The sequence below is a fragment of the Giraffa tippelskirchi genome, chromosome 5 (genome assembly GCF_054371585.1).
Source record: "Giraffa tippelskirchi isolate mGirTip1 chromosome 5, T2T-mGirTip1v1.2.pri, whole genome shotgun sequence".
NCBI lineage: Eukaryota > Metazoa > Chordata > Mammalia > Artiodactyla > Giraffidae > Giraffa > Giraffa tippelskirchi.
This window is the reverse complement of record NC_137279.1, coordinates 51,355,440-51,369,843: the sequence shown is the minus strand read 5'-3', so window position 1 is coordinate 51,369,843 and position 14,404 is coordinate 51,355,440. Positions and strand designations below refer to the sequence as shown.

The 14,404-nt window shown below is 37.7% G+C and overlaps 1 protein-coding gene across 20 annotated transcripts in view; it reads right to left on the bottom strand.

Annotated features, from left to right (window-relative positions):
- The window catches only part of NVL (nuclear VCP like), a 92,132-nt gene that overhangs the window by 15,011 nt on the left and 62,717 nt on the right, over window positions 1–14,404 (bottom strand). For all 20 annotated transcript variants that reach the window (XM_081491586.1, XM_081491581.1, XM_081491593.1 and 17 more), the window contains 3 exons: window positions 11,981–12,087; window positions 5,228–5,304; window positions 2,273–2,361 (listed from right to left, as the gene is read on the bottom strand). In XM_081491586.1, coding sequence (XP_081347712.1) covers window positions 2,273–2,361; window positions 5,228–5,304; window positions 11,981–12,087 — 273 coding nt within the window. The remainder of the gene's footprint in view (window positions 1–2,272; window positions 2,362–5,227; window positions 5,305–11,980; window positions 12,088–14,404) is intronic.

Below are 14,404 nucleotides of genomic sequence, written 5' to 3'. Positions count from 1 at the left end.
TTTATGTTTCTATCCTTTCTTTTCATAAATCTTAATACTGAGGAAAACAGAATAGTAGTGGAATAACTGCAAAAGTAATATAGTAGAATAACTGCAAAAGTAATGCTGTACAGAGAAGAGGTCAGTCAATGCCATGACTCCTATTTGTATTAAGCTGAAATATGGAAATCAGCAAAGGTTAAGTATACTTATTTACAGCTGGCTGTATCAAGCCCCAAACTATGGAAGATGGAACATTTTTTAGACCATGGGGGATGATGGACGGAGACCTATTTTTAATAGGACCATGTTGGTGGTCGGTAGAATTTAATCTCCAAGAGGGAGATTCCTGAACGTATACTGAGGAAACTGCAAGACAGAATCACACTGGAAAATTTTCAAGTTTTTTCAAAAATAAAGTTAATATCTGCATACATCCTCCTACACACCAAGTAACCCAGAACAACAAAATGGCATTAGACTTGAATTTGGGGTATACGATTTTAGTGTTACCTTAATTAATTCACATTTTGGACAATGCTTTTTCCTAAAATTTTACCATCTACGGGAAGTGGCTTAAGTTTTAAATCTGATAAATTTTTAAGGCAGAATGCTGGAAACTATAGAAAACGGCACAGGCATTTGGAATTTATACCATTTTTCTTAGATTGCACTAGTCAAGCTTTGGCATGTCTTTTAAATTTGAAGACCCCCAATATGCCAAACTTTCAGAAGTCACTGGAGCAAAGAATTGAAGGCAAAATGGTGATTCAAAGACTGTCCCCTCTAAATCCCTCCTTCTTGTCTCTGAAATGGCACTTTGGAAGGCATTTAGACAGCAGATTGGTCTGGGAGCCTTTATATATGCATTTAAGTTTACCAGCATCCCTCAACTTGGTTTCATGGAAAAGAGAACATGTTTGTTTCTATTATACTGTATTTCACCTGTCTGATTTCTATGGCAGGTTACACTTTCCTGGTCCCGTAGGGTACATTTTGCCTTAATAAATGTTTGTGTATGTAAGAGTGGTTCACTTCTTAGTCTGGAGCATTTTCCCCCCTTACAAATGTTTGTTAAACACAAAAAAAGGGGGTGGGGGAAGGAGAGGGTGGAGCAAATGGAGAGAGTAACATAGAAACACATACATTACCATATGTAAAATAGGTAGCCAGTGGGAATTTGCTGTATGACTGAGGGAACTCAAACCAAGGCTCTGAGACAACCTGGAGTGGTGGGATGGGGTAGGAGGAAGGAAGAAGGTTCAAGAGGGAAGGGATATATGTATACTGATGGCTGATTCATGATGATGTATGCTAGAAATCAACTCAATATTATAAAGCAATTATCTAAAAATAAATAAATTTTTTAAAAGGCCTAAATAATTAAAAATTTTAAAAAAAGAAGATATGTGTGTTGATAAACCTAAGCTAAGCATATGCTGCTGTAACTGTAAACAAAAGTTAGCTCCAAGATTCCTGGTAGCCAAAGAAAAAAGGGAAAAGAATAAATGAAATAAACACAAATAAAGAAACATCTTCTGTGAAATCTAGTGAATAAAAGGAGATCAATACAGGTTTGAACTTGAGATGAAAGTTCAAGTTTTGAGGAAAAGGAAGGACTTTATGAAGAAGGTATTCGACGCTACTAAATATATATGTTCAAAGACGGCCACACACTGTAACCGATCAAACAATTCTCTCAGGAACCAAGCAAAGCAGAGGCTATTTCTCTACTTGGCAGTCAGACTGCAGGTCACAAATAAATCATTTTCGTCTACACACACCCAAATGGTATTCTCAAACACACTGTCAAATGTGAAGAACAGTGCAAAGCTGCTGAGATGTCCCAAAAGAAAGTGTAAGTATATGGAAAGTCATTTCAATTTTCTTTTCTTATGTGTTTTCTAGGCTCTTCAGATTAGGTTACATTTTAACAGTAGGTATCACCCTAACAAAAGAATGAGGATGTTTTCCAGGACTGATAAACTGACCAAACTCATGATGAAAACAGTATATGTAGCTACGAGCCTTACTCTATAAACATTCTCATATGATGATAAGCAAAGACAGAATACATTGTATAAGGCACCAAGTAACTGCTATTATTATAGTTGTCAGCTACAGAGGTTACATAATATTCCAGAACGGCTGCTAAAGGTCTCATCAGAAAAATGTCAGTTTTAATATCACAGATGATAGATGCTAGAAAATGGTCATTTTCCAGGTTAACAGTGGCATTAGGTACCCAGAGTGATAATTAACTAGGACTGAGAGATTTTGGAGAGAACTGTACCTTTTTCACTTTCACTCTTCTGTCTTGCCATTTCCTGCTTCAGGGCACAAATAGAAGCCTCCCGTACCAAAGCAGAGAGATCTGCACCCCTGAAATAAGAGAAGAGCTCTTAATTCATTTATTCTTAGACACTGTGCAAAAGCCCAGAAAAAAGTCTGAAAGCAATTTCCTTTTTTCTTTAAATGTATTTTTTGAAAGTCTTTATTGAATTTGTGATAATATTGCTTCTGTTTTACGTTTTGGTTTTTTGGCCAAGAAGCATGTGGGATCTTGGCTGCTCGATCAGGGATTGAATCTGTGCCCCCTGCATTGGAAGGTGAAGTCTGGACTGGATCACCAGGGAAGCCCAGTAATTTCCTTTTAAGTCACATATTAAACATTCAGGAAAGAAACTGACCAATAAAGGTGGGATAAACCAATCATGGTCACTAGGAAAGAGCTTTTAGTTTTTACTCAAAATACTTCTAAGTTTTAGAAGAAAGGAAATTATGAAGGAAACATGCAGTGAGTCAAATATTCCTTACAGACCGTAATGTTAAAATAAAAAGTCTAAAACAGTCAGAAGAAAGCAACTTACACATTATTTACTGTAAAATTTTATTCACAAGGCTCATGCTAAAGTACTAACTGGCCCATTACAAGTATATACCATTAGTATATTACCTAACGTCTAAACTAAGCTTATATAAAAAGTCATTTATGACCCCTAGTTCAAAAAAGGAAAATACAAAGGCTAAAGTGTTTGATGCACTTGATTCAAGCTCAAGCTGAACTGACACATCATAAATTACTTAAAATATGACAAGAATTAACAAGCCTTCATTTAATTGGCCTCTGTAATAATATGCTGAATCAGCATGGTTCTTGAGTTCAGTGAAAGATGTTGGGGTTGACTGGTGTTTCAATACATTACATCTTTAACAGGATTCTTAGAGATTCTTTGAGAAAGAGCTTCAACCTCATCTTTAAAAAAAAAAAAAATTCTCATCTCTAGACAAACTTATTTAATATATAACGCTGATAATCCATATACCCAATATTACTAAATTTAAATTATTAACTGAACTCAATGTTTCTGCTGGTTAGGTGCTAGGTTTGTAATATTTAACAATCACATACATGCTAGGGTATTCATTTCTTTGTGAAAAGCGTGAAAGTGTTAGTCACTCAGTCGTGTCCAACTCTATGTGACACCATGGATTGTAGCCCACCAGGCTCCTCTGTCCATAAAATTCTTCAGACAAGAATACCAGAGTGGGTTGCCATTCCTTTCTCCAGGGCATCTTTTCGAACCAGGGCTCGAACCCAGGTCGCTTGCATTCAGGCAGATTCTTTACTGTCTGAGACATCAGGGAAACTCCATATGTTAAATCAACACTGGTGCAGAGACACCATTAACTAATGTTAACAAGTAGCTGAGGGCTGCAGTATTATACAGTTCCTGTGATGACAGTCATATTAAAACCCAAAACATATACCATTCAAGTTTAACCATGACCCATTTAATAAATGACCTCCTATGTGGTATAATCCAAAATATTGGCCAAGGGTCAGTTCTGCATCAAAATTATCTCTGTTATCAACTGAAAATCTTTTCAGATTTAGCACTCAAATACGTAAACTACTCACTTAAGTCCTATTTTCTTTAGCAGTAAGTTCATTAACTATAGACTGGCACGCATCTGATTCCCAAAGAGGGGAAAAGGTACATTCTCCTTAAAGGTAATGCAGGGCTTTTACACAGGCCCTTCAACACCATGGCCTGGGACTGATCATTTCCCCTTCACTGAGACAGTCACTGCTTTCTTAAGTGAGACAAGAGTCCTGACTGGAGTGTAGCAAATCTCTCAGGAGCACTGGGATTGCGGTAGCAGAACAAAGATCAAGACTCAGATCCCTAAGATGTTTATGTATGAAAAAATTGGAAATTAGACTTTGGATCCTGGCCACACTCCCTAAAAGTGAGTAGCATGGTTTCAAGTGTAATCATCTCATGAGACAGTTTTGTGAAATTCTTCAACTAGAACTGGAAAGAACTGAGTGCTTGTATCAGTACCGGTAGCTATGTTCTTTGGATATAAATTTACACTGTGAACAACAGACTCTAGAAGACCTTGAAGATTAAAACACCACCTTCCTTGACTGACTTAGCTTCAGAAAGCACATCTATTTGGCCTTGAGCTAGAGGAATATTATGAACACCAAGTGTATTGTGGACAATCAACAGGGCTTTAAAAATAAGCCAGAGGAGAACTCCCTGGTGGTCTAGTGGTTAAAACTCCATGTTTCCACAGCAGGGAGCATGGGTTCGATCCCTGCTTGGGGAAGTAAGATCCCACATGCTTTGAGGTTCACCCCCTCATAAAAAAACAAAAACAAAAACGGAGGGAGAGATGTGCCCTGTTAAATGTGAATTTCATTTTCTTCCCTGTGAGCCAAAATTGGGAACATTAATATAATGAAATTTTATGATAATGAAGAAAACAACAAAAACTCATAACCACTATAAACTATGAAAGTAGAAATATCTGACCTCCCGTTTTCATATAGACTGTGTGGATATTAATAGGTGTGCTATAAAAAATGCATTCTGAGGCTTGAAAAGATTGTAGATTATTTTCTTTTAAATGCTGAAGCACCTAGGTAATTTGGTAGCTGGTAATAAGATGTCTCCTGTAATATTCTGGAAGGACAGAGAGACAAGTTGTGAAGGGCAGTGATGGTGGTCAGGGTGACTGAACATCAGCAGTTGACATACGAGAGGATTCCCCTATTCCTGAGAACTCCTCAGAGCCTCAAAATGGGTGGTCCTGTCTCTAACGAGGAGGAACAGCCAGACCCTGGGTGCTTTACAGGACTCCTAACTTAATCCTCCTGCTATATCACTCTCCCTCATTTTACACATGAGGAAATGGGGCCTCAGAGAGTTAAGTGATCTGAGACTGACATACTTACGTATAACAATCACAGCGAAGGTCACCAGCAATTGCTTCCAAGTTTACATCTGCATCCAGTGGGGGTTTTGTACCATTCTAAGTGAGACAGAAACATCCACTTTAGTTGAGACTTTAAAGATCAGTATTTCCCCACATAATACGTTCTAAACAGATTGTAACAGCTGCTTGACTGAATGAATATAACTCACTCCCAGACTAGTGTTACAGATTTTTACAGATTTCAGTTTTGAGAAATGAAGTTAAGAAGCAGATCCCAAACTTGGGAAAGCCAAAGGCAAACAATTTATTCTGGTGAAGTGTGAAAAATGTGTAAGCACTACAGCCAAAAACAAAACACCAAGAACAAATCCCACCACCCTCATTCTTTCCAAAGGTGAAGAATCACATTTCCTTTGCCTGATTAAATATGGCAAATACACAAACAATAATTAGTTTTGATGTGTATACGTTAGCTTAAGTTTTAGTGTGAGGTTGGCTTGGAAGGGAGAAATAACACTGACCGTGGCCAGGAGAGAACAATCAGCAAACTGCTCTACAACAAAATACCTCTGTGCTCAATGTCTTCTTTTCCAACCCTTTATCTAAAACTTAATCCTCACTCTGATGCCAACTCCCCTCCAGCTCACACCAAGAGATGCTAGAAATGACAAGTATCAGAACAGTCTCAAAATTTCAACAACACTTAACATGGTACTTTGCATGCATACAGTACATATTTAATAACATTTTTAGTGACTTACACTGCAGAGGCAAATAAAACAGATTTTAGTGACAAAGTTTACGATGTTAGATGGTAAGCTTATATGTGCTTTATTATTCTGATTTATTCTGATTCATAACTTATATCTACACTACATATTGTCTTTCCTTTGTAGCAAATATTACATGGACACAGTTTAAGAAGAAATATATATACAGGAAAACAGCAAATAAACATATGTCATTAAGCCTCAAGTGTAAATATTATCTCAGAAGGTGCTCCCAGCAGAGGGTCAGACGACCCAGCACCTTGAGCCATCACCTTCCTTTAGCACACGCTCAGCAGCTGTCCCTGCAGCTGGGCATGTTTAAGAATTTCACAAACTGTACATAAACAGCTAGCTGCTATTATACGATAAAATGCAAATGTTCATCTATTACAGATTCAAGAAACAGTTATGTTTCCCACTCAATCCACTCTGACCTGTGAAATAAACATGGGAAAATAAACTCTCTGGGTGACCTCAGCAGACAATTTTGGTGCTTTTTTCCTTTCTCTCTCTGGTTGTATGTAAAACTAGACAGACTAAGTGACCCCAAGGTTCCTTTTAATATCAACGTTTTCAATTTTGTCAGGGGGCAGAGGTGGGCAGGGATTCAAGGAGGCAGGATTTTGGTTCCCAGAAGAGGGATTGAGCCCAAGTCCATGGCGGAACCAAGTTCTTACCACTGGGCCACCAGGGAATCCCCTCAAAAAAACCCAGGATCTTATTACCAGATAAATAGAGATAATTTGGTGCTATATTTAAGAGAGGGAGGGGAAGTCTTGTTTAAATAGTGATGAATGAACATGTACTAAGGGTTTATCATGATGGAGAAAAATGTTTGGACTTTCCAAGCTATGTCTGCAGTGGGAAAGCCTGAGAACACTTCCTTGTTGAGTCCCAGTCCACCGTAGGAGGAGGCACGGGGTGGGACAAAAGGCTTCCTCATTAGGCATGAGCCCTTCTGAGAGTCTTTAATGTTCCTGAGAAACTATCAACCGCACCCTGACTGTCACCCAGCATGTGGACATTCCCTGCGCTGCTAGAGAATTTTACTTCAAACTATCCACTGTTCTGTTTTGATCAAAAACTCAATCATAAGAAGTCAATTCATGGAGGAATACCTGAGGATAATTCTTCCATATTTCTCAATATCTATATTCTATTCTTGGGTCAAGCTGGACTTTCACAGAGGCCCACACATCTCAGAATACATGTCTTTGATTTTTCATCAAGTTGTTTTTAACGAACCCGTTTTTAGTTATGTCCTCAGCTTACACTAGGACAACCACCAGCTTCAGTACTGAAAAGCTTATTATTGTGTTTATTGTGTTATTATTGTGCTATTATTTGACAGGGATATTGTAAAAAACATCTATCACATCTGAGTGCTTTCTTTATGAGAACCTAGAGGAGAAACTTTTCTCACAACTACATACTGGGAGCAATTGCCAATTTCCTATATTCAGGGCACTCTTTTAAGTTAAATATTTTGAGAAAGTTCAATATATAAAGGAACACAATAAACAAATGCTTATCTAAAAGCAATATTTTAGAAAAATAATCTTTAGAAAAGATTCTTAGAAACTTTCTAGTTCTTAGGAAATTATTTTTTTTTAGAAAAATTAACTCCCAACATATTATCAATTGGAAAGAAGTAACAAATTGTCCTTTTTGGGGGTGTGTGTGTGGTGTGGTCAACATAAGATACTTCCAAAAGTTTCAATAGCAACATTACTTTCCAATGAGTAGAAATGCAGGCTGAGGAATCTTGGGATCATTAAAATCTAATTATTCCTAACTGAAATGTAGAAATGTTTCTGACTTTCAGTAAGAAGTAAAATGAAAGGTCAATTCTATTTACTGTCAAGTGGGAGCAATTAGAAAAATTTTAAGTGGAATATTAGTAAGCTTATAAAACCAAATATGTAAATACTATAGAGACTCATTTATTAAAATGATACGTATAAGCAGTTGCAAGGATTAGGCATATTCAGAATATGTAAAGTACCTAGAACACAGTGTTTAATAAATATCACTTATCATTCTATCAGATATTTTTATCTTAGCTCATGAAAATTTAACCCGTTATACTTCTAGGTGAGACGTTTTATATGTTTTAGTCTTCTGGAGCACATTTTAAAAACACTGAAAATTTTGGGTCTTTCAGTGGGATTTTTATCACCATTTTAAAGATTGCATATTATTATCTCAAAGCATTTGGCAGACATCAAATAACCTGGCTTTCTGAGATAAGGGTAAGTTTTAATGACATTTATAGGGAAGAAATGGAAATTACAAAAGAAAAAAATTCCACTTGTCCAAGGGGGTTTTTAGTGATAAGCCTCTCATTACCACATGATTACCAGAATCACCAAATACAAAGTATAAAGAAGCAGTATATCTTTGCTCACTTTTCTCTTAAGAAACTTAGGCTGTGAGAGATATACATTAAAAATACCAATTTTCCTCACTTTTGGCTGAGTCTTTACAAAGACAACCTGTGGGCAGGAGGTCTGCCTTGTGGACTCTGTCCTGAAGTTAGAGATTCTGCTTCCCCTCCCTCTACCCTGCTTCAGCTTTAGCCATCGACAAAGATCTTTAAACATTCCAGGCCTCTGGAGGGAAAGTGAGGTAAGGATGTGAAATGCAGTGCAAGGAGCTCTCCTCAGAGGGCAACAAAATGTGCCCAGCTGCCCAGGCCCAAGCGGGTCCCTTCCTGTGGAGTGGTCTGAGAATACGACACACTCATAACTGCTACAAAAAACAAGTCTAAGAAAAAATGGCCCACAGCCCTCCTTAGCCTTTAGCATAGATAGATGTTGAGAACCGACACTTTAACGGTCTAAACCACAAGCCCACAAAAGTTCCTTTCAAAGTTGTGCAGATTTTTATCAGCCTTCTGCTTTTTATTTTCTTTCAACAGTCACAACTTTGTGCATGGAAGCTACCCAAAAAGGCTTTCTAGCAAATCCTAGGCTCTTCCCTTTTAACCTCAACATTTATGTTTTTGTTTAGAAAAAAATTCTCCATACCCTTACCCCTAATATACAGCTATATGTGCATGATAGAAAAACCTGGAAATATAAAGCCATCAAGACAGAGAAAAGCAGGCCCTGACATCCAGCAAGTGGGCCATGGCTTTGCTATGAGTTGACTGGGCTCACAGCTAGGCAGTGATGCTCTTCTGTTGAACATAAACACTATTTTATAGAACATCAACAACAAACAAGCCCATTCTTGACCAGGATGGATCAACAGAAAAACAAGATTCCTGGATAATCATGTCTGTTGTTGTTCAGTCACTAAGTCATGTCCGACTCTTTGTCCAACTCTAAGCCATGCCAGTAGGTTCAGTGTCTGGTGAAGGGCACTTTCTGGTTCACAGACTTTCTTTTTGCTATAATATCAAACGATGAAAGCAGGGACGGAGCTTTCTGGGGCCTCATTGTGCTGTTGCTCAGCCACTAAGTCGTGTTCAACTCTTCATGACCCCATGGACCACAGCACAGCAGGCTCTCTTGTCTTTCACTATCCCCTGGAGTTTGCTCAAATTCACGTCCACTGAGTTGGTGATGGTATCCAACCATCTCATCCTCTGCTGCCATCTTCTCCTTTTGCTGGGAAAGATTGAAATCTTTCCCAGCATCAAGGTCTATTTCAGTGAGTCAGTTCTCTGTATCAAGTGGCCAAAGTACTGGAGCTTCAGATTCAGCATCAGTCCTTCCAATGAATATTCAGGGTTGATTTCCTTTACGATTGACTGGTTTGATCTCTTTGGAGTCCAGGGGACTCTCAAGAGTCTTCTTTAGCACCACAGTTCAAAAGCATCAACTCTTTGGTACTTAGTCTTCTTTGTGGTCAAACTCTCATACCTATACATGATTCCTAGAAAATCATTGTTTTGACTACACAGACCTTTGTCAACAAAGTGAGGTCTCTGCTATTTAATACATTGTCTAGGATTGTCATAGCTTTCCTTCAAGACGCAAGTGTCTTTTAATTTCATGGCTGCAGTCACCATCCGCAGTGATTTTGGAGCCCAAGAAAATGAAATCTGTCAGAGGTTCTACTTCTTCCCCTTCTATTTGCTGTGAAGGAATGGGATCAGAAGCCATGATCTTAGTTTTTTGAATGTTGAGTTTCAAGTCAGCTTTTTTTACTCTCTTCTTTTACCTTCATCAAGAAACTCTTTAGTTCCTCTTCATTTTCTGCCATTAGAGTGAGATCATCTTCATTTCTGAGGTTGCTGATATTTCATCTGGTAATCTTGATTCCAGCTTGTGCTTCATCCAGTCCAGCATTTCTCATGATGTATTCTGCATATAAGTTAAATAAGCAGGGTGACAATATACAGCCTTGTACTCCTTTCCCAATTCTGAACCAGTCTGTTGTTCCGTGTCCAGTTCTAAGTGCTGCTTCTTGACACACATACAGGTTTCTCAGGACATAGGTAAGGTGGTCTGGTATTCTCATGTCTTCAAGAATTTTACACAGTTTGTTGTGATCCACAGAGTCAAAGGCTTTAGCACAGTCAATGAAGCAGAGTAGATGTTTTTCTGGAATTCCCTTGCCTTATGATCCAATGGATGTTGGCAACTTGATCTCTGGTTCCTTAGCCTTTTCTAAAACCAGCTTGTACATCTAGAAGTTCTCAGTTCACATACTGCTGAAGCTTAGCCTGAAGGATTTTGAGCATAACCTTATTAGCTTATGAAACAAGTGCAACTGTGTGTAGTTTGAACATTCTTTGGCATCGCCCTTCTTTGGGACTGGAATGAAAACTGACCTTTTCCAGTCCTGTGGCCACTGCTGAGTTTTCCAAAACTTCAGACATATTGAGTGTAGCATTTTAACAGCATCGTCTTTCAGGATCTGAAATGGCTCAGCTGGAATTCCATTACCTACACTAGCTTTGTTCATAGTAATGCTTCCTCAGGCCCACCTGACTTTACACTCCAGGATGTCTGGCTCTAGGTGAGTGACCACACCATTGTGGTTATCTGGGTCATTAAGACTTTTTAAATATAGTTCTGTGTATTCTTGCCACTTTTACAAGAGAAATGCAAATCAAAACTATGAGGTATCACCTCACACCAGTCAGAATGGCCATCATCAAAGTCACAAACAATCAATGCTGGAGAGGGTGTGAAGAAATGTGACCATCGTGTACCACTGGTGGGAATGTAAACTGATACAGCCAACTATGCAGAACAGTATGAGGGTTTTTAAAAAGCTAAAAATAAAGCTACCAAATGACCCAGCAACCTTATTACCAGGCATATATCTGCAGAGAACCATAATTCAAAAAGACATAAGCACCCCCATATTCATTGCAGCACTATTTACAAAAGCCAGGACATGGAAATGACCTAAATGTCCATCAACAGAGAAACAGATAAAAGAAGATGTGGACACATATACAATGGGATATTCCTCAGCCATAAAAGGATGAAATTGGGTCATTTGTAGAGAAATGGATGAACCTAAAACCTGCCATACAGAGTGAAGTAAGTCACAAAGAGAAAAACAAATATCGTATATTAACACATATTGTGGAATCTAGAAAAATGGTAAAGATGATCTTATTTGCAAAGCAAAAGTAGTAGAGAACAAATGTATGGGTGCCAAGGAAGAAAGAGAGGTGGTGGGAGGAAATGGGAGATTGGGATTGACGTATATGTATACACTACTGATACTATGTACAAAATAGGTAACTAAGAAGAATGTATTATATAGCACAGGGAACTCTAGTATCCTGTGTTGACCTAAACGGGAAGGAAATCCCCAAAAGAGGAGATATATGTATACATATAGCTGATTCGCTTTGCTGTACAGTAAAAACACAACATTGTAAAGCAACTACACTCCAATAAAAATTAATTAAAAAAATTCTAGATAATAGTTCACTTTCTCCTTTGGGAGATACAGGTTGGACAAATATTTAAACCTATCTATATTTAAAATGTCAGAAATATACACAAAAATATATCATTTCCTTTACTCACTTTTGTGATAGTTTTTAAGATGGCAAGACGATCTGCTGGTGGTGGTAAACCCACAAAGAGTGTTTTGTCCAGGCGGCCTGGGCGCAGGATTGCAGGGTCAATGATATCTAGAGACAAAGGGAGGAAAAGCCTTAAATAAATAAAATAAAATCTTTATAAAATATAATTAACGTGAGAGACAGGAAGAGTACATTTTTTAAGAGAAAAAACTGATAAATTAGACTATTTTTAGAATTAAAAGACTCTCCTTGTCCTTAAGAAAGTGAAGTCTATCCACCTTCTTCCTGCCCCAAACCTGTTTTCCTTCAGGATTCTTGATCTTATATGATGATCCCTGCCTGTCCCCCAAATACCAGGCAGGTTTCTCCCTTCCCTCTAACTGGTGACACATTCTATCAATTTTATCAAGTCTGCTTCCTATTACCTCGAACCTCAGTCAAGGCCAAATGTAATGTCCCCTTAATGGGTTCTTTACTAAATTTCCTCTCCCTGGGGCCCCTTACAATGCTGCCAGAGTTATCTTCCTAAAATACATATTCTATTCTCTCAAATCCTGCTCCACTCTGCAGAATGAAGCCTAACACTTTCACCACCACGTGTCTGACAAGCCTAAGGGTCACCTGACTCTACAGGGCAAAGGTTTGAAAACATTCTGGTCTTAGGAAAACACTGCACTTTAAAAATGGAGTGCACTTTACTGATGATTCCTTTTTAACCTCTCTCTCTTGTCCTTCCCTAAATCCCCTTACCCTAGGCAGCCACTGATCTGTTTCGTCACAATGGATTAGTTTGCATTTTCTTGAATTTTATGTAAGTGGAATCACACAGCATATACTATCTGCTTTCTTTTTCTCAACATAATTATTTCGAGATTCACCTAAGTTGTCATATGTATCAGTGTTTAACTTTTTTATTGCTGAGTAGCATTCCATTGTGTGGCTATATCACATTTGTTTTTTAATTCTTCTGTTGACAAACATTTGGTTCATTTCCAGTTTTGGACTACTATAAATAGAGATGCTGTGACCACTCAAGTACAAGTCTTTGTATATGCTTTTGTTTCTCTTCAGTAAATACCTAAGTATGGGATGCAAAGCAGCATGGCAATAACACACTGCAGGTGTACATTTAACTTTGAAAAATCAACAAACTGCTTTCCGAACAAGCTGTACCATCTTACATTGCCAACAGTAATATATTCATATCTGTATCCCTGTCAATTCTTAGTACAGTTAATCTTTTGTTGTTGTTGCATTACGATTTAATCTAATTGTACAAAAACTTGAAATTACAACTCCTGTACATTTCTAAGAGGAAGGTTATGTGTGCCTCCATATTCAATTCCACAATTACTTTTGAGTCATAAAGTGCATTTTACATCACGATGGATCAATGTAGAATTCCCATGTAATATCTCAAATTAGATAAAATGGAAGCAACTTTTAAAGCTTTGTGGGAAGTTTTTGTACTAATGATAAAAGTTTTTCTTTTATTAGGGAAACTTAGAATTATAATGTACCATGTAGCTGTATTTTAAAATGTTGTTCACTGAATATCATGAACTTTGAACTGGTTTCTACTTCCAAAAGTGTACCATCACTTAGGTAAGACAACCAAAGTCTTTCTTCAATTCAAAACCCTCAACTGTGTTTCTTTACAAAATAAAATTTGTGTAACCAACTGCCTTCTATGGGACAAGAACCATGGTAATAGTGGGTTCAACTATTACACAATTATGTTAATATTTTATTTTTAAAAGCACTTTACAAGAAAATATGTAAGTATGGCTTCCAATTGGAATGTTATACCAAGACTTGATACCAAGCTCAGAATATTTTAGTTCTTTAAGGGAAAAACAGGCTTTCAGGTTAAAACAACAATTTGTAACCAAAACTTTAATCCCAAGAATTCTCACAAAACATAATACAAATGACAGTATGGAAAAAATTCTTGCACAGTATCTCAAAGTTCGGCTCTACAATTTACCCTTAAACTGGATGCCACAGATATCTTGAATAGTCTCAAATTTCCAAATAAAGAATGTTACAAAGAGCTATGTATTCATACACATAACTCAGTGAAACTATGAACCAACTTGTCTTAACTCAGTGAATATGAACCATGCCATGTAGGGCCACCCAAGACAGATGGGTCATGGTGGAAAATTCTGACAAAACGTGGTCCACTGGAGGAGGCAATGGCAAACCACTCCAGTATTCTTGCCTTTAGAACAGCATGAACAGTATGAAAAAGCAAGAAGAAATGACACTGAAAGATGAATCCCCAGATCGGTAGGTGCCCAATATGCTACTCAAGAAGAGTGGAGAAATAACACTGGAAAGAATGAAGAGACGGAGCCAAAGCGAAAACAACACCCAACTGTGGATGTGACTGGTGATGGAAGTAAAGTCCGATGCTGTAAAG